Below are 25995 nucleotides of genomic sequence, written 5' to 3' on the forward strand. Positions count from 1 at the left end.
GCAACACTCTAGTCAAAGCCCGTCCCTTTTGGTGAATGGAAAGGCCAGGGCTTCTGTCAACACAGTCCGCCATCTTGAAGATTTTCACTGACCCAGTTGAGTAACTAAGGTGACAGTGAGAAGAATTAACCAGTGGAATGGCTTGCTTCCAGAAGCTATGGGTGCTCCATCCCTGGAGGTTTTTAAGAATAGACTGGACAAACATTTGACAAGTTATAGGGTCTTCTCAGTGGTGGATTAAGGCTCACTGGTGCCCTAAGCACTGACAAATCTTGGTGCCCCCCTCCTTTACAAATCTTCATTGGGTTTTTGATTCTTTCTCAACTTTGTGGTGCCCCCTTTGGGCCTGGTGCCCTAAGCATGTGCTTAGTCTGCTTAATGGTTAATACACCACTGGGTCTTCTGCTTGAGCAGGGGCTTGAATTAGAACAGTGATGGCTAACCTTTTTGCCATCGCGTGCCAAAGCGGGAGGGATCACATGTGCACGTGCCCACACCCATAATTCAATGCTCCCTGCACATGCGTCGTGACCCCCTGTTCTCCCCCCCACTTTTACAATGTGATGGCATGGTGGGCTGGGAGGCCCATTTTTCACCCTCCCCAGGCTCCAGAGGCTTTCTTGGAGCCTGGGGAGGGCAAAAACAGCCTTCCCCACCCCTCCGGAGGCCAGAAACAGTCCGTTTCCCAACTTCCAGTGGGCCTGGAAGGCCCAAAAATCTGCTGGCTGGCGCGTGCATGTGCGCTGGAGCTCAGGGCCCATAGATATGGCTCCGCATGCCACCTGTGGCACATGTGCCATAGGTTCGCCATCACGGGACTAGAAAATCTCCAGGGTCCCTTCCAACTCTGTTATTCTATATTCTATAGATCAGGAGTTTGGTTATTCTCACAGCAAAAACCAAAGGGATAGAGAAGCAGAGTGCTTCTAATAACTGGATGGGGAGAGAGGTTTATACAGTAGATATGCTGGGTCAATGGGAGTTAAGCAGATTGTTTTCCTGGACTGTCCTGATGGGAAGTTTTGTGTTGGGAGAAGAGGGACAACGTGGCTGCCAAACTAGAACATTAAAAATTACTTTGGGCTGTTTTAGCTATAGGTTGGGGATGAAATGGTGATATCACAAGGATATGTTCCTTCCAAAAAGTTACTAAAGATTTGTGTAATGGGAAGCAGGATGTGAGGATAATTCCTTCCAGCAGTTTGCTCTGCAGAGAAGAAACTGTTAAGATAAGGATGCTGAAATCAAAGATTCTTCTTTCTTTTTCCAACTATTCAGCCATCAGATTCCAGTTCAGTAGCTTCCATATCAATTGTGCCATCCGACTCCTTAGTAAAGGAGCTATTTAATCCTGATCTGGGTGTTTTCTAAGAGGCTGGGTGCCTTTACCTACATTTGAAACTGCAACTTCAACCAAGGAAGCAAGAACATTAGCTTAACCTGGAAATCACCCCAGTCCCTGAGGAGACCTCCATTTCATGGACAATTGTGCTCAAGATATATTAATGCTATCTACTGTATCTCTATCGGTTGACCCATCAGCATTCTCCCTGAAGAATCCTGGGTGTTGTAGTTCTGTTGGTGAAAACATAGGGCAGGGGTCAGCAACCTGCAGCTCTGGAGCCACATGTGACTCTTTCACTCCTCTTCTACAGCTCCCTGTCACTCAAAATATGCGTCACAACCGCCAATGTGCGACACCCACTGGCACACGATTTATTGAGCTTTTCAACCCCAGTAGGCCAACTATGGATAAATCCAAGAAAAGAAAAGTTTCAGAAGAAAACAGAACATTTAATTCAACTACATATGTTAGTTTTGTGGCCGCTCAAGAAATAGTCAGGCACGGGAAGGGTTTTGTGGCTCCCGATGTTTTCTTTTCTGTGGGAAACAGGTCCAAATGGCTCTTTGAGTGTTTAAGGTTGCAAACCCTTGAGACCTAGGGGCATTCTTAACAGGCACTGCATACACAGCACTACAGTTCCCAGCTTGCACAAGTTCACTATTTCAACCCAGTTTAATCTATAGAATTATGGCCTGTCGCTGTAAGATTTTTATTTTATTTTATTTTATTTTATTTTATTTTATTTTATTTTATTTTATTTTATTTTATTTTATTTTATTTTATTTTATTTTATTTTATTTTATTATTTTATTTTATTTTATTTTATTTTATTTTATTTTATTTTATTTTATTATTTTATTTTATTTATTATTTTATGAAGTGTTACCAGCCCCAGCTTCATATGTGTGTTTCTGAAAACAGTTCAGCTGCACAGACTGCGTCATCACTAGTTATAGGGCCATTTCCCTGGTGTCACATTGCCTTGGTACCCACACACCATTTCTCTTGTGGGTTGAAAGTCTGTCTTCCCCACAGGTTTGGACACCAGTCCTCCCTTTGATGTGAAGGAGAAGGAAAGGCTGAGTTTTTGACAAACATCCCCATGACTTTGTACTGATTGGGCAAAAGAGAAAGGGTGTGACATGAACCCAGGGGTTTTTAGAGACAAATAGTGAGCTGCTTTTGCAGAAAGAGTGGATGGAATCTTTGGGTCTGACAAATATGGCTTTGAGCCACAGTGACACAAGTTTTTTGAAACAGAATTTATTGGATCTTTGATGCATTTGTTACTACTGAATTTTAAACGTGAAGCCAGCTGTGCCTCTCAATATTTAGACAATTAGCTGAAGTTATGACACTTAAAATAAAGCTCTCTTTGAGTTCTCTGTTTTGAAAATGGAATATTTTATTGTACATGCAAGGTTCTGACTATCGTTTTAACGCTGGCAACTTGGATGGATCTTTCCACTTTACAAGTGTGCTTGTCTCAAGAGCCACTATTTTAGAAACAAGACTCAGAACCTACAAATAATATTCTATTTTCAAAATATATAAGAGCCTTGGTGGCACAGTGGACTAAGTGCTGTTAAAGTAGCACTTAGTTGCCAACTGCCTGCAATTACTGCAAGTTCAAATCTCACCAGGCTCAAGGTTGACTCAGCCTTCCATCCTTCCGAGGTAGGTAAAATGAGGACCTGGATTGTGGGGGCAATAAGCTGACTTTGTATAAAAAAGAACACCGCTTTGGGGGGGGGGTGAAAGCCCTACTAAGCAGGTATATACAAAAGTATGAAGGCTATTGCTTAATGCATTGTAAGCCACCCTGAGTCTCCAGAGAAGGGCGGCATATAAATCGATCTAATAAATAAATAAATACATACATACATACATAAATACATACATACATACCTTACAGGAAGCAGTCTGAAGGAATAATTGCTTACTCAAAATTGAATGGAGTATAAAATGCTTAAAAAAACACCTTGAGTTTGTCTGACAGATTCTTTTCCTTATTTTTGTAAAACAAAGATTTTGACTTTAGCAATTGACTATAACAAGTTCTCAAAATGGGAAGTTCTGATTCAAGGGATTTCTGTTTTGGCAGGTTCTTGTTATAATCCTCTTACAAGATAATAATTAAATAATTATTTTACACTTTTAGCCACAGGCATACACATATACAATCCAGGTTCTCTTTCCCACACTTAATATTCCTGCTGTGAAAGATTTCTTCCGTTCTTAAGCAATCTAGTTTCACTTGTGGATGTATTAAATGGCCCTGGGAAACCTGTTGATGCTGCAAGATTTTCTGTTTATTTTTCTTTTATTTATTTCTTCATTTATTAAATTTACATACTGCCCATCTTGCTAAAACAATAAATTAAATTTAAACGCCATCCATCATCTTCTATAAACTAGAAGAAGGTGGCCATATTTTTTTCCTTCCAGGCCCTGTCTTCTCAAACTTTTTCCCTATATTTTTTCCTGGTTAGGAAAAAAGATTGTACAACCTTCCTTTGTCCTTGAGATTTTTTTATTGGGGGGGGGAGGAGATTTTTGTCAGCAGTAAAAAGCTTTTGTTGGAAGGAGGGGATTCTATAAAATTCTCCACGAGGACTGATCCTTGCACACTATTAAAAAACAACAACAACCCCATAGTATGTCTATGCAAAAGAGACATTCTGAGTATAGCACCAGCACAATTCTGTGAACACAATTCTCTTTCTCTGCTACTGCAGAGATGGTTTTTGGTACTCTTTCAATCTAACAAATATAACAAATTTGTTTTGCTTATATCTGAACATTTGTTATCTTCCATTCATAATGTGCAAACTCTGTGTGTCTTACATGTGTCGTGGCTTTTTGAATTATTTTAACATTGATTGCAATTTCAACGAGTTGTTATTTGGACAGTTGGAAGTATTTATTGTTAGATTTTAGGTAAAATCAGGAAGGATGTGCACTTGTCCAACTTTCCTAGAATTTCTATGGAATCCTCAAAACTAGGAATTCTCCATTCTGTCACCCTGCTTTAGCCATTAGATTACATTCTTCTGCATCATCTCCTTCTCTCTCCATTCTTCTTCTCCGGACCAATTGGGTTGTTTCCCTTTTTCTTCTCTGGATATGGAAATGTCCCTCCAGCATCTCTGTGTTATCTTTCAGGACTCTGTTTTTCCTATTCAAATCTATGCAAATGGATCAGGCAGGGCTGGGGATGGGCTTTGGCTTTTTCTGCCTGGTGAGAAGTTGGGGGTTTGAGTCCAGCTGCCGCAGGCGATGACTAAACTCTGCACAGAACAAACAGGGTAAAAATAGTCAGAAACTGGAGATGCACCAGATGGTGCCAACTCCTGGGAAGAGAGTGGGGAAGGAATTAAGAATGTAGCTTCACTCCCTCCCTATGAGGCATCTGGGGACTGAGGCATGTAGGGCATCCTGAGATCCCAGCTCTAGTCCATGGTTCCTCTTCCCATTTCCCCCCAGACTGTACCTGATGGCCAGTCTTTTTGGAGAGTTGTGTTTCTAATCCCTGCCTCAACCAGGATGTTTAATGGTGAAGGCACCAGGCTATAAACTGGAAGACTGTGATTCTAGTCCCACCTTAGCCATGACAACCGGCTGGATGTCAGCTCAACTCATCTCGCAGGATTGTTGTGGTAGGGAAAATAGGGGGAGGAGGTTTATTGGATATGTTTGCCATTTCGAGGTATTTGTAAAAAAATAATGAAGGAAGGATGCAAACAAACAAACAAATAAACAAACAAATAATCCCAGCAAAGCTTTTACTAGAGCTTCGTGCATTTGAAAGGCTGACAAATTCAGTATGTCATAGACTATCATGGATTACAATCCACTTCCTTTTCTTTGTCTGTCCCTCAAAAGTAACCACACTCTGCTACAGCTATTATTCCATACATCTCACTCAGAGATACATTCCAGTCCTTCCTGTCCTTGGTACTGAAGATGTTACCTAGTTTAGTAATGAGAACATCTGCAAGAAAATCACCAAGCTCAGAGAGCACGAGCTCAGTCCTCCATTATCCTTCCTTCCTCTTATAACCTGTTGTCTCAATCCGACATTACAAACTGAGGCTGATTCATAGCAGTAAAGGTAGCAACCTACCCCAAACTAGTGCAGTTGAGATGTGAAGGAACTACAGTCCTACAACACAGATGTGTTGGCTCTCTTGCTAGCATTTCATGGTTTTAATGGTCCAATGGACATCAGAAAGACATCAGAAGGCTGATCAACCATTGAATAAACGAAGTATGCACATTTAGTGGTGGTAATGACTAGGTAACTAACTTGGTTAGTGACTTCAACCAACTTCCTAGCAGCATTCGGCCATTGTTGGAGTTACCTGAATCTTGGTAGAGGTTTGCTCTCCAAGCTTGTTTCAATTTAGTTTCTGAATGTTTCATTAACATGAATCTTGTTTTTATTACTGCTATTTTAGCAAAGCAATGATTGGATGACACTATAAGTTGCTATGAGGAAATGACGTACATAATTTGCTGCTAATGTTATTTTTTTTCCATATTAGGGGCAATGTCTAGCCATGAGAGAAAATATTTCTTCCAGCTAATTGCAGTTTGGGTGAGATGGAAAAAATGTCCATTGGGATCACAATGAAAGCAGTTAAATAAGGTTCTTGCCTTCCGTCATCTCAATCCTGGAGGATGTTTGGGTTTAGTAGTAGCAGTTGTTGTAAACCATAAACATTATGCTAACAGCATTTATGTCATTAATAAATATGTCATCTGGTTACAAATATCCCGGAAAACTAAGAAATGTGATATATAGTGAAATCTAATATACACCAAAAATTAAGTCAATCCTATTGATTTCAATGGGACTTACTGCTAAGTGTACATAGGATTACTGGCTAAGATATCAATCCTAATCATGATCTAATCATCATGAATACTTGCTTCAAGCTAGGCCTTTCAAAATTTTTACAGGGTAGTCATAATTAATTCAAGCATTGACTGCCATGTGTCTTAGTGAATAAAGTACACCAGTGCTTTTCAATAGTGACAATTCAATATCAACATTTAGGTAAGAGTCCTGAAAGTTGGTGTCTCAAAGATCAAAGCTATAGAGCAGGGGTGTCAAACTTGTGGGTCACATTGTCATCACGTGACGTATTGTGGCTTTCCCCTCCTTTGCTAAAATGGGGGTGGGCATGGCCAGTGCATGATGCATTTGGCCTGCGGGCCGCAAGTTTGACACCCCTGTTATAGAGCATGGTTTCCCAACTTTAAGACACGTGACTTCAACTCCCAGAATTCCCCAGGCAACCATGCTTGCTCAGGAATTCTGGGAGTTGAAGTCCACATGTCTTAAAATTACCAAGGTTGGGAAACCCAGCTGCAGAGCAACTCATTTAGTGGACACCAGGTTGACTAAGTGATTTTCTCTGAGATAGCTGGGATAGCCAAGCTAGTGATCATAGTTTCTTTTCTTTTTCTCTTCAGACAGTAATTTTGTCCTGGGCAATGCCCAAGTCCGGGGAGCTTTCCCAGTGGTGTACTGTTCTGATGGCTTCTGTGAACTGACCGGCTTCTCCCGGGCTGAGGTCATGCAACGTTGCTGTGCCTGCAACTTCCTCTATGGGCCTGACACCAGTGAGCTGGTGCGCACCCAGATCCGCAAAGCCCTTGATGAGCGCAAGGAATTTAAAGCTGAGCTCATCCTCTACAGGAAAAGTGGTGAGTCTGGTTTCTGAGAACATACTTTGAATTGCAAAGGAACCGTTGGGGGAGAGTTTGTACCACGGAGTGGAAAATGGAAGTTGAAGTAGATAATGTAGAAAGTGAGTTTGTCAGTCTGTCTATTTGACTGCCTGCCTGCCTGCCTGCCTGCCTGCCCGCCCCCCTGCCCCCACCTCCCTTGTGTGTGTGTCTCTGTGTTTTTGTGTTATGAATATTGCTTGAGAGAAAATTAGCTGGAAAAGAAGATCTTTAATAATATGCAGCAAGTGAATGTTAGTGGCTCAGGCTGGCTAAGCAAGTTGCGTTGCTCTGCTTCCCTGTTCTACACAACCGCAGTGCTCTTGTTGTCTTTTCTATCTGGACCTCTTGCAGCAGAGATCCTTCTGGAAGCATTTCAAGTGTGAAGAACATTGAATGTGGGCCTTAGAGCAATATTTTTTCTTCACGTCTAGCATGAACAGGAGCGGCTTTCCAGAGCTTTCCCCTGCTCCTTGGTTTTTGTTTCAACTGAAAGTGTGTGTGTGCGGCTCAAAGGCAGCCTCTGCACCCCAAAACCAGTGCCCTGGATTGAATTGTCTGTCTCCCTTATATATCCTTGATCTGTGACTCTCTCCATTGCCAAGGAGGAAGCAGTTGGGGGGGAAAAAGAGACTGCTATTTTATTTAGCACGCTTAGGAATGCCCGTAGTCACACACCTACATGCATGCTGAGATTTGTTCACACCACCCCTCCCACTTCTGCGTGAACACCAAAGATGCTTTAAGAGCAGATGGTGAGTGCCATGTTGTGGAATAACAATTCTCTACCCAATGAGTAAAGGAGGCCAACAGATAGAAGAGAGGTTTATTCAATAACCGTGAGAAGCGGATACCAGCACTGGGGCAACAAGTGGAACATGGATATCACCATACTAATAAACATGTATACCGCAGTGGGTCCATTTATATACCCACCTACACACAAACACACATTTTATTAAATTTATAAACTTAATAATTTATTAAATTAAGCGATTAAAGCAATAAAATTTAGAAAAAAGGATAAAGTAGGTAAAGAAAAATCAGTGAAAAAGGTGCAAAGAAAAAAAAAGGAAGAGAAAAATAGAAAGTTAGAAAAGAGGAGCTTTGTTACGACTTCCACCCTTTTCTACCAAGTAATTGCCATCTTATTGTTTCTCTTTCTCTTTAACCCTTTCAATCCCCAAGTCCATAAATCATCAATTCACTCTTTCCTTATTTCAACAAAAAGTCCTTTTAAGGCTTCCAGATATTTTTTTTTAAAGTCTTTCTCATTTTTCCCTGACCAAATTGGATAGCTTTGCCATTTCTCCATCAATTTTATAATCCTATCTTCTACCATGGGTATTTCGTTCTTCTTTGTGCATACAATAATCTTGCCACTGTTTCCATCTATAGTATTAATTTCCCATTTTTCTTTTCTAGTTCAGCAGCTATAAAACACAATAGAAATGAAACCAGAATTATTTCTAGGAGCTTCAGTCAGATTCAATGCTGATTCTTTGGTTTAATTCCTGCTTTTCTTCTCATCAAAGCAGGTCATAATACAACTAACAAAAGATAAAAATGCAATTTTATTTTATTTGTTAAAGTTATATACTGCCTATTTTGCTATCTGAGTGAGAGGTTTGCAGATGAAAACTATAAAGCCATATAAAAAGGCACAGTTAAAAAAACAGAATTAAAAAGATGGAAGAAGCACCCTCAAGCAATCCCCAAGATTGCATACCATTATTAGATTCCCATGCCAGTTCCCAAAGGCCAGAAGAGTGGGGGTGGTGTGGTGGGGGTGGGCAGCCTCACCTGAGGGGGCAAGATGTTCCATAGGGCAGGGGTCACAACAGAGGAAACCTTCTTCCTAGATCCTGTCAGTCAAAATTCTTGAACTGATAGGTCTGTAACTTACCTGCTCTGCCTATCTGGATCAATGTAATTAGGATAAGATGGTTATTCAGGTAGCCTGGTCCCATGCCATGAAGGTTTTTAAAGTTGATAACCAACACCTTGAACTGGCCCCAGAAGCAGTTTAATGCAGCTCACGCAGCAGAGGTATTACCTGTGCAGCACTCAGTGTGCTCAAAAGTGCTCACACAGTGACAATTATGATGATGATTAAAGCTTCAATCAGCTAATAAGACATTGTATTAAAAATACATACAGTAGTGGCCAAAATTGTGGAAACCTTTTGGAAAAAGTGTATTTTGGAGGTTTGATGGCTAATAACACCACTTTTTTGGGGGGGAGTTTCAAGATAATCATATTCCACTGCTGGAATGGCCTGGGAATAGCCCAGACCTTAACCCAATTGAAATTAGCTTATTATCTACCTCTGCCTTCTGGACTGGCTTATTCTATCTATGCCCCGGACTATAGGACAAACGGACAGCTTTGAAGTGGGTTCCCAGGGAGTCCGGGTTACTACTGCCATTCCTTATCAGAGGGGACAGCTTTTGAACTTCTCCATAGCATATTCCATCTGGCCAGACATCGTGAGAGGATGTCTGGGAGGAACATCCCCTAGACTTAGCGAAATGGCATGGGACTCCTCCCACGGTCGTGAGAGGATAGTGGAGTCCAGTTACCCACGCTTTTGTTGCTGCCTCTTTGTCTTTAGGACCTTTAGACTCTATGGAACCCTGGCCAGATGCCATCTTCAGCCTTTCCCATTTTGTGGATGTACTCAACCATTGAGCTTCTTGCGCTGCGAGACTCCCCCCTCTCGCAGGTCTGGCCCTCCATGTTATCGAGGGCCTACCTCGATGACGGGTTTTGGAACCCAGAGAGGTGGCATGCTGCGAAGAGGGGGTTGAGGGTTTTTTAATGTAAATTTTTGGTTAAACTTTTAAGGGGTCCCGGGGGGGAGGGTAAAATTGGAACTAGGGTCGTGGGTTTGGGGGATAACCCACCAAGGGGAGGGTCGGGCCTGGCCACTATGCGCGGCAGAAGGGGTAGGGGATCCAGAGGTAATGGGGAGGGGTCGAGCTTGTCCAGATTGTGTTTTTACCATCGGTACTGTGAGTGGGAGGGGTAGATATGGCGGGAGCAGGGGGCCATATCATGTTAAGGGAGCGCACACCCGCTGTCTTCGAGCGGTAGCGTGCTCCGGCCCCCAAGGCTCCACTCATTCTCCAGGTTGTACAGACCCTCAGGGCCCAGGCCTTTGACTGATGTTGTGCAATGCCAGGTCCGTAGCAAATAAAGCCCCCCTCATCTGTGATCTCGTTCAGGAGGGGGGAGCAGACCTGGCGGGTATTACGGAGACCTGGTTGGGCCCGGAGGGAGGGGTCCCTCTGGTAGAAATGTGCCCACCAGGCTTCCAGGCATTCCATCAGCCGAGGTCACAGGGGAGGGGCGGGGGAGTAGCGGTTATTATTAGAGAAGGCCTTAGGCCGAGGGAGGCCACTGTTCCTCAGACAGCCGGCTGTGAGACCCTCCTTGTGAAGTGGGGGCATGGGGTTCAGATGGGTTTGCTGATCACGTACCTGGCTCCCTGCCACGTGGCAGCAGCCCTGCCCGAGCTACTCAACGTGATCACCGCGGTGGCGGTTGATATCCCCAGACTTATGGTCATGGGGGATTTTAACCTGCCGTCCGTGGGTGACGCATCTGAGGTGGCTCGGGAGTTCATGGCTTCCATCACGGCTATGGACCTGAACCAGCTAATTCATGGCCCTACGCACATGGGGGGAAACACACTGGACTTGGTTTTTGTCTCTGGACAGTGGCTGAGTGATTTCAAGATAGGGGATATAGTCATCGAGCCCTTGTCATGGTCGGATCACTCTCTCCTCCGCCTTGACCTTCGAACCGCTGCACCCTGCCGCAGGGAGGTGGAACCAATAAGATGGTACCGCCCCAGGCGCCTGATGGAACCTGATAGGTTCCAGATGGAGCTTGGGCCAATCCCCGAGGTTCTGGCTCACGCCTTGACTGGAGACCTAGTGGCCGCCTGGGATAGGGCGGCCGCTGGAGCTCTGGATTGAGTTGTGCCTTTTTTTTTTTTTTTAATTTGATTTATATGCCGCCCTTCTCCGGAGACTCAGGGCGGCTTACAGTGCATTAAGCAATAGCCTTCATACTTTTGTATATTTATACAAAGTCAGCTTATTGCCCCCACAAACTGGGTCCTCATTTAACCTACCTTAGAAAGGATGGAAGGCTGAGTCAACCTTGAGCCTTGGAGAGATTCGAACCAGCAGTAAATTGCAGGCAGCTGTGTTAATAACAGGGTGCTTTAAACCACTGTAGTACCAAGGCTCTTTGCGGCCTCTGACCCGGCGCTGATCTCACCTGGCTCCTTGGTTCAGGTGAAGCGCCGGAAAAGACACCTAGAGAGTAGTTGGAGGGCCTGTCGTACTGAATCTGACTGGACACTGGTAAGATCTCATATTAAGAATTACCTAGTGGCGATAAAAGCAGCAAAATGCACCCATTTCGCTGCTCTTATTGCGTCATCAGATAATCGCCCGGCCGCCCTGTTTAGGGTGACCCGTTCCCTGCTCCACCAGGAAGCAAGGGAGGACCCCTTGGAGGGAAGAGCCGAGGATTTTGTTCAGTATCTGTATGACAAAATCACTCAGATTCGGGAAGATCTGGACTCCGACTGGGTAGATCCAGCAGGGATGACGGAGGCAGGTCCTGAGAATGTTATCTGGGATGAGTTTGATCCTGTGACCCCTGAGGACGTGGACAGGATTCTGGGTAGATTGAACGTGACCACATGTTTGTTGGACCCGTGCCCCTCCTGGTTAGTGCTGGCTTCCCGGGAGGTGACGCGAGGCTGGCTCCAGGGGATTATAAATGCTTCATTGGGCGAGGGTGTCTTTCCCGCCGCCTTGAAAGAGGCAGTGGTGAGACCTCTCCTCAAGAAGCCTTCCCTGGACCCGGCAGTATTGGCTAACTATCGTCCAGTCTCCAACCTTCGCTTTGTGGCGAAGGTTGTTGAGAGTGTGGTTGCGCGACAGCTCCCCCAGTATCTGGATGAAACAACGTATCTAGATCTGTTCCAGTCGGGCTTCAGGCCTGGGTACAGCACGGAAACGGCATTGGTCGCATTGGTGGATGATCTCTGGAGGGCTCGGGACAGGGGGTGCTCCTCTGTCCTGGTCCTGTTAGATCTCTCAGTGGCTTTTGATACCATCGACCATGATATCATGCTGCACCGGTTGGAAGAGTTGGGGGTGGGAGGCACCGTACTACGGTGGTTCTCCTCCTTTCTCTCCGACCAGTCACAGTCTGTGTTGACAGGGGGGCAGAGGTCGACCCGAGGCCCCTTATATGTGGGGTGCCACAAGGATCGGTCCTCTCGCCCCTTTTGTTCAACATTTATGTAAAGCCGCTGGGTGTGATCATCCGTGGTTTTGGGGCGGAGTACCACCAGTACGCTGACGACACCCAGCTGTACATCTCCACCCCAGACCACCCCAACGATGCCCTTGAAGTGATGTCCCGGTGCCTGGAGGCCGTACGGATCTGGATGGGGAGAACCAGGCTCAGGCTCAACCCATCCAAGACCGAGTGGCTGTGGTTTCCGACGTCCCGATATAGTCAGCTGGTGCCATCGCTGACTATTGGGGGCAAATCATTGGCCCCCATGGAAAGGGCTCGCAACTTGGGTGTCCTCCTGGATTCACGGCTGTCTTTAGAAGAGCACCTGACGGCCGTGACCAGGAGGATTTTTCATCAGGTTCGCCTGATCCGCCAGTTGCGTCCCTTTCTAGATCTGGATTCCTTACGCACGGTCACTCATGCCCTCGTCACCTCCCGTCTGGACTATTGTAACACTCTCTACATGGGGTTCCCCTTGAGGAGCACTCGGAGGCTCCAACTGGTGTAGAGTGCAGCCGCGCGGGTGGTGATGGGAGCGACGTGGCGCTCCCATGTAACGCCTCTCCTGCGCGAGCTGCACTGGCTCCCGGTGGTCTTCCGAGTGCGCTTCAAGGTTTTGGTTATCACCTTTAGAGCACTCCATGGCTTAGGACCTGGTTATTTATGGGACCGCCTGCTACCACCAATAGCCTCCCACCGACCAGTACGCTCCCATAGAGAGGGGCTCCTCCGGGTGCCGTCGGCCAAACAATGTTGACTGGTGGCCCCCAGGGGGAGAGCCTTCTCTGTGGGGGCACCTACTATCTGGAACGAGCTCCCCCCGGAGATACGGAGGATCCCGGATCTGTGCACCTTCCGTCGCGCGCTCAAGACGTTCTTATTTCATCAAGCTGGCCTGACCTAAGATTTTTCCCCTTTTTAAATGGAAATTTTAAATTTGGTTTTAAATTATTGGGGTTTTAAAATTCAGCCAAATTATTTAATTTGTTTTATTCTATTTTAAATTTTGTATTTATATGTTTTATTCTATGGCTGTTCACCACCCTGAGTCCTTCAGGAGTAGGGCGGTATACAAATTTAATAAAATGAAAAAAATGAATGAAATGAAAAATCTATGGAGCCGACTAAAGAAACTTGCTAGTCAGAAGCGACCCAGCAATAAAACCCAGTTAATAGAAGCAATCTTGGTTTCACATTATAACAGCTGCAGAACTCAAAGACTTAGTTCACTCCATGGGAAGACATTGTAAGGCCGTAATTCATGCTAAAGGTTACCCAACTAAGTATTAACTGACATGATAATGTTTTTATATCTCGTTTTTTTCTGTCGTGATAATTTTTGTATGTCTGGTTTTTTCTGCGTGTTTGACTTTTCTTCTTTATACTGTAACTGCCATTTTAATAGCAAATCCTTCATAAAAGTTATTGCATTACATTCTTGATTAAATTATCTTTCCATTGGTATATAATTTTATGGTACTACTCCAAAAAAAGTGGTGTTATTAGCTAGTTTTAGAAAACACACTTTTCCCAAAAGGTTTCCACAATTTTGGCCACTACTGATGCAGTAGTGCAGATATCACCCATTTAGCACAGCATAACACATGCGACCTTGATGGTCAAAAGCCAGTCTGAATAGAGTGGTCCTTGCTTGTACAGGAAGTATAGGAAAGCAGGAGGAAAGCTGGCACCCCGTTATTTGGGATTTTCAGAACCTGGGAGCAGCAATCTCTTTGCTCAGTAAAGCCACATCTTTTACACTGAGCCTTCTGTGAAGAGTTGCCGACCTGCTTTTCTTTCCCGCCATTTCCTAGGTCTCCAGAAAGAGTTTGCAACAGCAGAAAAAGATGATGCTGGGGATGGCAGTGGAGAAGATCATTCCCTGACCCACATCCCAGGATCATCAACTCACACGGCTCCTTATCTTTTAGGTGTCCCTTTCTGGTGTCTCTTGGATGTGGTGCCTATCAAGAATGAAAAGGGGGAAGTGGCCCTTTTTCTAGTCTCCCACAAAGACATCACAGAGACCAAAACCAGAGCGTCCGCAGAAAACTGGAAGGAAGGAGGTGAGATAAAGCTAGCGATGGAGGTGTGGTGGGGAGGAGGTGGAGTAAAGGAAAAATTTGTAAACTGGGGTGCAACCTTATCTATGAGGGCACCAATTCGTGGCCTCCTGAGATCTTGGAATACAACTCCCCCACGCTCCATTGTACATGCTGGCTATGGCATGATGGGAGTTGTATTGCCACACACCTGGGAGGTGGGTTACTGGATCACAGAGGCTTAAGAATCCTCAAGAAATTGTGAGATCAATAAGGAACGTCTTCCTTCCTTCAAATGTTGGATGATGATGATGATGATGATGATGATGATGATGATGATGATGATGATCGCAACAGTGTTTTCTCCCTCTCCTTCTGGTTACCACCCTGTGATTTTTAGTCCACGCACGGTTCTCAAAATGAGAGTCAAGCATTCTGCAAACAAATGTTCAGAGGCGCTTAAATGAAATGGAGTTAAGAGAGCATGTAAATAAAACTGCTTCAGATGCCAAGGAAAGACTTGTAGGACCTCATGGTAGCACAGCTGAAGACTCAGTCTGCTGGTAGGGATCCAGGCCTTTTCCAATTGGAATACAGAACCCTAATAGATGAATCTTCCTCATCTCAAGGCTGATGAAACTGTTGATATGTCATGCATTGTTACAGACACAGGAGATCTGCCAGAAAGCTGTTCTTTGGCATCTCACTGTATATTATTCACCAAACACCATATGAAGTTACTAGTGGAACTTGAGCTTTCATTAATTAGCCGTCCATGCAGCTAATTCAGTCTATTTTCAGGTGTCTTCATTTCTTTATAAAGTATGAACATGATGTGAAAATGTTGCACTTTCTGTTCTCCCTTTTTTCCCACTGATTTCTTTTATTGTTCTAAATGATATCCGTTAATACTCATGTAGTGTCAGCCTTTGCAGAGTTGAGCCCTTTTGATAATGTTAGTATATCCCGCCCAATGATCATTCTGGTGTAGCAGTGGTTTGTGGGAAGCCCCCCTCCTAGAAGAATGAAATATTTTGGGAAATATTAAAAAGGCAGAATATTATATTTCCCTAAAGGGAGAAATGGAGAAACATGCTCTTAAAGACAAAGCAGACTCAGTCTTTCTTAAAAGCCTCCCCCCCACCTGCAGATATTTTGTGCGCATAAGAAAGATTGGGCCAGCCTATCTACAAAACAAAAGACCTTCAGCTTCAGGACATGATAGGATTAACCCACTACCATTTATTTATTTATTTTATTCGGCTTATATGCCGCCCTATCTCCCAATGGACTCAGGGAGGCTCACAATAATAAAAACACAAGCCACAATGCAAAATAAAATCTAAAAATTTAAAATTTAACCCTTAAAAACCCCCCATCAGACCAGGTCAAGCGATTTAAAAAGCCAAGTTTTTAATTCACGACGGAAGGTGCAAAGGTCAGGCGCTTATCGGAGCTCCAAGAGAAGTTGATTCCAGAGGGTGGGCGCACCCACCGAGAAGGCTCTACCCCTGGGGGCCGCCAGCTGGCACTGTCCAGCCGACGGCACCCTGAGCAGGCCCTCTCTATGGGCGCGAACCGAGCGATGGGATATCGTTGCTGGCTGTAGGTGGTCCGCCAAATATCCTGGTCCTAAGCCATGTAGGGCTTTATAGGTCATCAACAACACTTTGAATCTCACCCAGAGGGAAACCAGTAACCAATGCAGGCCGCGCAGGAGAGGTGTAGCATGGGAGTATCGGGATTCTCCCATCACAACCCGCGTGGCTGCATTTTGCACCAGCTGAAGCCTCCGAGTGGTCCTCAAGGGCAGCCCCATGTAGAGAGCGTTGCAGTAGTCAATCCGTGAGGTGACCAGCACATGAGTAACTGTGCGTAGGGCATCTCAGTCCAAGTAGGGACGCAACTGGCGCACCAGACGTATCTGGGCGAATGCCCCCCTGGTCACAGTCGTTATATGATCTTCTAAGCTCAACCGTGAATCCAGGAGGACGCCCAAGTTGCGCACCCTGTCTACCGGGGGCAAAACTTCACCTCCTATAGTCAGCGATGGCACCTCTCCCCTGTACTGAGATGCCGGTACCCACAGCCACTCGGTCTTGGCCGGGTTGAGTTGCAGTCTGTTTCTACCCATCCAGACCCATACCGCTTCCAAGCACCGGGCCATCACGTCGAGGGCATCACTGGGTTGGTTCAGGGTGGAAATAAAGAGCTGAGTATCATCAGCATACTGATGATACCTCACCCCAAAACTACAGATGATCTCCCCTAGTGGCTTCATATAGATGTTGAACAGGAGGGGCGAGAGGACCGACCCCTGGGGCACCCCACAACTGAGGGGCCTTGAGGTCGATCTCTGCCTCCCTGTCAACACCGCTTGCATTCAACCCGAGAAGTAGGAGGAGAACCACCGTAAAACAGTGCCCCCCACTCCCAACCCCTCGAGGCGACGCAGCAGGATACCGTGGTCGACGGTATCAAATGCCGCCGAAAGATCCAATAGGACCAGAACAGAGGAATAACCTCTGTCCCGGGCCCTCCAGGGATCATCCACCAGCGTGACCAATGACGTCTCCGTGCTGTACCCGGGCCTGAAACCCGATTGGTACAGGTCAAGGTAATCCGCTTCATCCAGGACCAGCGGGAGCTGACGTGCCACCACATTCTTGACAACCTTCGCTAAAAAGCGGAGGTTGGAGACTGAACGAAAATGACTTAAAACAGCTGGATCCAAGGCCAGCTTCTTGAGGAGGGGCCTCACCACCGCCTCCTTCAAGGCAGTTGGGAAGTTACCCTCCCTCAAAGAAGCCGCTATCACCGCTTGGATTCAGCCTCGTGTCACCTCCTGGGCTGAATAAACCAGCCAGGAGGGACACACGTCCAACACACATGTGGCCGCACTCAGCTTCCCCATGATCCTGTCCACTTCCTCTGGGGGTAACAGAGTCAAACTCTTCCCAAAGCACAAGACCCGCTGTCTCACCCCCATCTGACTCTGTCCAGTCAGAGTCCAGGCCGTCCCGAATCTGAGCGATTTTGTCCGACAGGTGCTGACCAAACTACTCGGCTCGTCCCTGTAAAGGGTCTTCCCTCAACCTCTGATTTAAGAGTGAGCGGGACACCTTGAACAGGGCAGCCGGACAATTCTCTGTGGACACGATGACATCGGTGAAGTAGTGGCGCTTTGCCGCCGCCAACTCCACCAGGTAGGCCCATGTGGCCGACCTTAACTGAAATCGGTCAGATTCGGAACGACTGGCTCTCCAACAGCTCTCTAGGCCTCGTCTACACCGCTTCATCCCCCGGAGCTCCTCAGTAAACCAGGGAGCCAACCGGGGTCTGCGACAAGTCAGAGGCCGCAAAGGAATGACCTGGTCCAGAGCCCCGGCAGCAGCCTCTTCCCAGGCCTCCACCAGGGTCGTGGCCGGGGCATGGGAGAGAGAGAGAGGGATCATCCCAAGCTCCGTCTGGAACCTCTCAGGGTCCATCAGGCGCCTGGGGCGGAATCAGATGGTCGATTCTGCCTCCCAGCGAGGAGGGGCGGTGTAGCGGAAGCCTAGCCGAAGGAGATAGTGGTCGGTCCATGACAGGGGATAAATCAAAGGCGATCCCCCACCGAGCCCCACTCACCACTGCTCCAAGACAAAAACAATATCGGACGTGTGCCCCCCCCCCATGAGTCGGGCCCTGAATAATCTGAGTCAGGTCCATAGCTGCCATGGAAGCCATGAACTCCTGAGCTGCCCCCGACGCCACACCCAGAGATGGCAGATTGAAGTCCCCCAGAACAATAAGTCTGGGAAACTCCACCACCAGTCCCGAGAGGGCGTCGAGTAGCCCGGGCAGGGCTGTTGATACGCAGCTGAGAGACAGGTACGCAATCAACAAGCCCAACTGGCCGTACGGGCCCCACCTCATGAGGAGGGCCTCACATCCGTCAATCTTCGGAGCAGTGACCTCCCGCGGACTAAAGACCTCCCTAATAATCACCGCCACTCCCCTCCCCTCCCCTGGGCCCTTGGCTGGTGCAGCACCCGGAAGCCTGGTGGGCACAATTCAGTCAGAGGGACACCCCCCTCTGGGCCCAACAACTGGCTCACCCGCAATGTAAAAGCAGCTGTGCTAGACCCAAAATGGCCCCTGCAACAAGCAGGAACCTCACACAGCCACAAAACGCCCAAAAAACCAACTTTCACACTTTACACACACAAAATTCCACATACAGCTTTGTGAGATTTTGTGTGTTTATGTAGTTAGAGTGAAACACTACAGAAACACACTAAATCTCAGAAAGCTGCACAAATATTATTTTATTTTATTTTATTTTTATATAAAAGCAGCTAAATTTAAAACTTCCTAAACTTTAAATGGCTAGGTTTAAAAAAAGAACAACTAAAAAAAACCCAATTAACTATTTTTTTAAAGCTCCCAAAGGGGAAAAAAACTTACCCAATAGAACAGGGGTCTCCAACCTTGGCAACTTTAAGACTTGTAGAGTTCAACTCCCAGAATTCCTCAGCCAGCTTTGCTTTGCTGACTGAGGAATTCTGGGAGTTGAAGTCCACAACTCCCTGCCTGCTTGATTGCAGGTAGGGAGATTCAGTTGCTTGCTGATGCATTGGATTGCAGGGGTTACAGCAAGGCGTTGCGACCAGCAGCTAAGGTAAGCAAGCTGAGTGGGGGAGGGATTTTTGCTACGAGCCATTTAAAAGGAAAAAAGTTTTTTTCTTTTACATGGCTCTGGCGATCCAAGCTGAGTTGCCTGATTAGCAGGCAACTCAGCTGGGATCGTCAGAGTTTGGCTAGTCAGAGCCATTTAAAAGAAAAAAAAGGCTCTGATGATCGCATGGCTCAGCTGGGCATGGGGGGCAGGGGCAGGGATTTTTGCTACCAGTTCTCCGAACTGCCCGCCGCCATCGCTACCTACTCGCCCGAGTCAGTCCGAACCGGGAGCATTTCACCCCTGGTATGGATGTTCCAAGCAAACATACCACTAATACAATTTTAGCAGTAAGATTTATGGAATAAATAAGGAGCATCTCAGCCAGTGGTGGGTTGCTCCCGATTCTCATCGGTTCGCAAGAACCGGTAGTAAAAATTTGTAGTAGTTCGGAGAACCGGTAATAACATTGGCTGGCCACACCCCCAAACCGGTCCCCAGCCCGGTCGCCGCTCACTTACCCCACCCACCTCATCAGAGGCTTTTTTTAAAAAAAACTTTTAAAAACATTTTTTCTACAGCCTTTTCGGCTGAAGAGGTTGTAGAAAAAAAATGCCTTTAAAAGCCTCTGGGGATCCCAGCTGAGTTGCCTGATCGTCAGAGGCTTTTAAAAGCATTTTTTTCTGCAACCTCTTAAGGTTGTAGAAAAAATGGTTTTAAAAGTTAAAAAAAAAAAGTTGGCGACGCCCACCCAGTCACATTACCCCCCCAAGCCATGCCCACAAAATAAGCCACGCCCACAGAACCGGTAGTAAAAAAATTTAGAACCCACCCCTGATCTCAGCATGCTGAACATGTTGACCATGTGTGTATGTTCTGTGTGTTTTGGGCAATCACTGTAAGACTAAAGAATTATACAGAGATCAGAATCCTGTACCCTGACAATTAGAAATCCTGCTGTGATTTCACCAGTCATTAGCTGCCTGCTTTCATCTCAGGACCAAATGAAGCATAATATTCATCGTCAGATTGTCCTTACAACTGCAGGACTACAGTGGCCCTTGGAGGAAGCTCTCGGCTTACAACTATTCATTAACAATGGTTTGAAGTTCCCAAAGGCTTTGGAAAAAGTAACTTAGGACCCATCCTTGAAGTTACAACCATCGCATCACCCCCATGGCCACGGCCAAGTGATCGCAATTCAGAGGCGTGGCTGGCAGGAGGCTCACATTTATGACAATTGCCGTGTTTTATGGCCCCATGATCACAATTTGCAACCTTTCCAACTGCCTTCCAACAAGCAAAGTCACTTGCGGAAGAAAGATTTGCTTAACAATAACATGAATTATTTTAATGATCTCAACGATCACTGTGATTCTCCTAACAATTGTGGTAGAAATGATGGTAAAATTGGGTTCAGTCGCACACAGCTTAACAAACACATCACTTAGCAATCCAAATTCCAGTCCCAATGGTGTGTCCTAAGTCAAGGACTAACTGTATTGATTTTTGCCTCTCTAAGCTGCATGTGTATTCACTCAGTGGTTCGGTCCCTAGTCATCTCGCAAGTGGACTACTGTAATATGCTCTACATGGGGTTGCCCTTGAAGACTATTCGGAAGCTACAGCTGGTACAGAGTACGGCAGCTCGGGTAATTTGGGGCCCCCAAGAATGGCCCCTGTGACACCACTGATTCATAAGCTGCATTGGTTACCAGTTTGCTTCTGGGTGCAATTCAAGGTCTTGGTGATCACCTTTAAAGTAGGGGTGACATGCTCCTGGTTCAGACCGGATCGCCCAATCCAGTAGCGATGGAGGCGGGTGGTTTGGAGAATCGGTAGCAAAAATCCCTGCCCCCCTCCATTGCACAGCTGAGCCGCACAATCATCAGAGGCTTTTTTTTAAAATTTTTAAAAGCATTTTTTCTACAACCTCTTTGGCCGAAAAAATGCTTTTAAAAGTAAAAAAAAAGCCTCTGATGATCACGCGGCTCAGCTGGGATCATCAGAGTCTTTTAAAAGCATTTTTTCTACAACCTCTTTGGCTGAAGAGGTTATAGAAAAAATGTTTTTAAAAGGAAAAAAAAAGCCTCTGCCGATCAGGCAAGTCAGCTGGGATCGTCAGAGGCTTTAAAAGCATTTTTTGTACAACTTCTTCAGCTGAAGAAGTTGTAGAAAAAATGGTTTTAAAAGTTAAAAAAGAAAAGTTGGCCTCGCCCACTCAGTCATATTACCACCACCACCAAGCCATGCCCACAGAACAAATTACAAATTTGTAACAAATTTTACATTTCACCACTGCTTTAAAGCCCTTCAGGGCATGGGTCCAGGCTACTTGAAGGTTACTATTCACCCCGCTGGGATGGGCCTATACCACTCATGCTGGCAGAGGAAGCATGCTATTGGTCCCATCAACCCAATTATTCTGGATGTCGGGGCCCAGAAGGAGGGCCTTCTCTGCTGTTGCTCCTGCCCTCTGGAACATCTTGTCCCCCCATGTGAGGTTGGCCCAAATCTTCCTATCCTTTCATAAGGGCCTAAAGATGTGGCTTTGCAAGTCAGCTTGTGGCCCCAGTGGGGGAACGGCGCAATGGAGGTGGTTGATTGAGTAATAGCAGATCCCCCTCCCCCCCTCCGCTCCTGCCCTCCCCCATGTGTCCTTGGTTTTAATGTTTGAATTTAACTTTTTATGTTTTAGATTTTATGTAACTGTAAGCCACCCACAGTTACCCTATGGCAGTGATGGCTAACCTTTTTCGGACCAAGTGCCCAAAGCGCGTGTGCAAGTGTGTGAATGCGTGCACAGGTGCCCGAACCCCCAAAATACAATGCCTCCCGCGCATACACCCCACCCCATGCATGCGCCCCACCCCCACATGCATGTGCACGCAGCCCCCCGCATGAGCCCCCCGCATGCACACGCGGCTCCCTGCACGTGCCCTGCCCTCACATACTCTCACGCCCCCGCATGCGCCCCACCCCTGTACATGCACGGCAGAGACCCAAAGACCAGCTGGCTGGCAGGAGGCGCAACCAGCTGGCTGGCAGGAGGTGGCCGAACTCCCAAAATGCAATGTGCGGGCTCCTCCCGTGCATGCGCCCCACCCCCTGCGCATGCACCTGCCTCCTGTTCATGTGCAGGCAGACCCACATATGCCCCACCCCCTGTGCATGCATGCCCCCCACATGCGCTTCTCCCTTCTGCACATGTGCAGGTGTGCCCTGCATGCACCCCACCCCCCACGCATGCCTGGCAGACAACCGAAGACCAGCTGGCCTGTGGGAGGTGTGCACACATGCGCGGAACAGCTGAATTGGGGTGACAGCTCACGTGCACAGAGAGGGCGCTACGTGCCACCTCTGGCACGCATGCCATAGGTTTGCCATCACAGCCCTATGGTAAGATGGGCTACCAATAAATTTTATAAATAAATAAATTCTGCTCCTTCCATCTATTTCCATTTTTCTTTTTCCTTTTCCTTAGTTTTTATAGGATCTTTTACTTTTGCTCTGCAAAGCAGTGTTTTGGGGACATGGCTCTTACTTCCTATTCCAGACCCTATATTGTCTCATTTATGGAAACTGTTATATTCACTTAAGTCGTTTTCAATTAGAACAGGGTGAAAACAAGTTCAGGGAATGTGTTGCTCACCTGGCATCAAAAAAAAAAAAATCCATGATGGTCATGGACAGAAACTAGCAGGCAGGGGGAAAAAAATCTATGGAAAACCCCCAGCAACCTGCCTGCAAAGCCCTTTTGGAAGCATGTGCAAACTGTGTGGCTTCATATTTTTGGTTGTTGTATGACTGCACATAATTAGAATCATGCAATAAAAATCATGCAATATTATTTTGGCTAGGGATGCATGCTCTAAGAAGTGACAAAGTCACTTCATTGATATCTCATATGTAGGTATGGTACCTAGAAAACTATATAATACTGTATCAGGCACTGATCACCAGGTGAAATGCACAGCCTCACCACTCCTCTGGTGGTCCTCCAGATGGGGTGGACTGCTGCAGGATTGTGGGACATATTTATGACTGAGGGCTCCCATAGCCTTGGAGAGGTTGGTTTAGGGCATAATTTGAAAAAGTGTGTAGATCCAGGCCTAGAAAGTGAAAGAATAGAATGGAATGGAATGGAATGGAATGGAATGGAATAGAATGGAATAGAATAGAATAGAATAGAATAGAATAGAATAGAATAGAATAGAATAGAATAGAATAGAATAGAATAGAATAGAATAGAACAGAACGGAGTTGGAAGGGACCTTGGAGATCTTCTAGTCCAACCCCCTGCTCAGGCAGGAAACCCTATACCATTTCAGACAATTGTTTGTTCAATCTCTTCTTAAAAACTTCCAATGTTGGAGCATTTACAACTTCTGGAGGCAAGATGTTCCACTGATTAATTGTTCTGTCGGGAAATTTCTCCTTAGTTCTAAGTTGCTTCCCTCCTTGATTAGTTTCTGTCCATTGCTTCTTGTCCTGCCCTCGGGGGCTTTGGAGAATAGCTTGCCTCCCACTTCTTTGTGGCAGCCCCTGAGATACTGGAACACTGTTATCATGTCACCCCTAGTCCTTCTTTTCATTAAACTAGACATACCCAGTTCCAGAACTAAGTGTCATAGCATGAAGCTAAGACAAGAATTACATTTGATGTAACAGAGTGTACATATCAAATCATTTCCATTACATTTAATTAGTCTTTAATTCCCCCTCGCTTTAATCATTCCTGATGCATAGACACAAGGTTGTCTCATGAAGTGGAAAAGTTCAATAGCAACTTTTGGAGGGGCTATAAAGGCTAAAGTGTAGACCGTACACAACTCTGGCTCTTAAGTTGTGTACTAGTAGTCCTTGTCTTACAACCATAACTAGAATCAGAAGTTCCATTGAAAGCACCACAGTAATTGAGTCGTGCCCAGTTTTATGGCCTTTTTTGCCACGGTTGTTAAGCGAGTCATTGCAGTTGTTAAGTGAATCACACTGTCTTAAACGAATCAAACTTCTTCCATTGACTTTGCTTGTTGGAAGCTGGCTGGGAAGGTTGCAAAACGGCAATCACATGACATAAATAACACCGGTTGCCAAATGCCTAAATTTGGATCACATGACCATGGGGCTGCTGCAAGGGTCGTAAATCTGAGGACCAGGCGTAAATCACTTTTTTCAGTGCCATTGTAACATCAAATGGTCGCTAAACAATTGCTTATAAATAGAGAACTACCTGTATCTCTGAATAATGGACTTTCATCTTTCTGACCAAGAGGTTGGTGGAGCCTATTTTGTATTGGCTGGCCATGTCCCTCTTGGGCATGGGACAGGAATTTTCCCAGCTGTTTATCTGCCAGAGGTAAAGTTTTGAAGTTTGGGCTCTCTATCCTCAGAATTTAAAAAAAACCTCTATCATTGAGTTGAGGCCTTTGTCTGGGTCTTCCAAGTAATCCCTTGGTTTGAGCCTCTAAATTGCACTTGTGATGCACAATTTTGCAATAGATTTATGGTGTGTAGGGGATGCTCCTTTTCTTCTCCCAGATTTGGAGATGCATGTGCAAAGTACAGGTAGTCCTCAGCTTACAAACAGTTCGTTTAGTGACCGTTCAAAGTTACAATAGCAGTGAAAAAAGTGACTTCTGACCGTTTTTCACAGTTATGGCCGTTCCAGCATCCCCATGGTCATGTGATCAAAATTCAGGTGCTTGGCATTTGGTTCATATTTATGACTGTTGCTGTGTCCCAAGGTCATGTGATCCCCTTTTGCGACCTTCTCACAAGCAAAGTCAATGAGGAAGCCAGATTCACTTAACAAACGTGTTGGTAACTTATCAGCTGCAGTGATTCACTTAACAACTGAGGCGAGAAAGGTTGCAAAATGAAGCAAGATTCGCTTAACAAATGGCTCACTTAACAACAGAAATTTTGGGTTCAATTGTGGTTGTAAATCGAGGACTACCTGTACTCTATTTTATTATCTTGAGCATGATGCCACATGAAGAATAGATAGATACACAGCCAATTGCCTCTGCTAGCTCTGAAGAGCTGCTCTCCTAGAGGAGATTCCTGACAACCCTTTGTCTGTGAAAGATGCCCATTTGTTGCTTGTGAAGGATTATCACAAATCAACAACAACAAAAAAGGGGTATTCATGCCAGAGCAGAAAGTGGGCCCAGAAAGAAGGGCATGCAAGAGAACACAGAATTTTTGACAGAGAAGGAATTTCAAAGGCACTCAAAATCCAAAAAAATAATAATAAATAAATAAAAATAAGCAAGGGCTTTTTCTCCAATTATATTTCTGCTGATGTAAGACAACAATAACATTTAGGATAGTATCCAAAAATAAGAAGAAGCTAACTCTCAGGCTCCAATTCTTTTGTAGTGAAGGTAATTAAATTTAAGACATTTCTTCTGAAGTGGCATCTATAGTACTACTGTATATCTTACTTTCTCATTATGACCAGTTTCCTGGTCATGTTAATGATCAGATATATATTGATGAAATGCAATGAACGGTTGCAGGAACTGGGAATGTCTCGTCTAGTCCAAAGAAGAGAAGGACCAGGGGTGACACAATAGCAGTCTTCCAATATTTGAGGGGCTGCCACAGAGAGGAGGGGGTCACGTATTCTCCAAAGCATCTGAAGACAAAACAAGTAGTAACAGATGGAAGCTTAACAAAGAGAGAGCCAACCTAGAATTAAAGAAAAAATTCTTGATGGTGAGAACAATTAATAATAATAATAATAATAATAATAATAATAATAATAATAATAATAATAATAATAATAATAATAATAATAATAATTTTATTTCTATACCGCCCTTCTCCCGAAGGACTCAGGGTGGTGTACAGCCAATTTAAAAACACAGACAAAACAA

The 25995-nt window shown here is 45.5% G+C and overlaps 1 protein-coding gene across 1 annotated transcript in view; it reads left to right on the forward strand.

Moving 5' to 3' along the window:
- The window catches only part of KCNH3 (potassium voltage-gated channel subfamily H member 3), an 87410-nt gene that overhangs the window by 35054 nt on the left and 26361 nt on the right, over positions 1 to 25995 (forward strand). The window contains exons 2-3 of the mRNA XM_070937763.1: positions 6827 to 7060; positions 14341 to 14475. Coding sequence (XP_070793864.1) covers positions 6827 to 7060; positions 14341 to 14475 — 369 coding nt within the window. The remainder of the gene's footprint in view (positions 1 to 6826; positions 7061 to 14340; positions 14476 to 25995) is intronic.

The sequence above is a fragment of the Pituophis catenifer genome, unplaced genomic scaffold (genome assembly GCF_029215685.1).
Source record: "Pituophis catenifer annectens isolate HBS135680 unplaced genomic scaffold, rPitCat1.0.hap2 SCAF_2, whole genome shotgun sequence".
NCBI classification, from domain to species: domain Eukaryota; kingdom Metazoa; phylum Chordata; class Lepidosauria; order Squamata; family Colubridae; genus Pituophis; species Pituophis catenifer.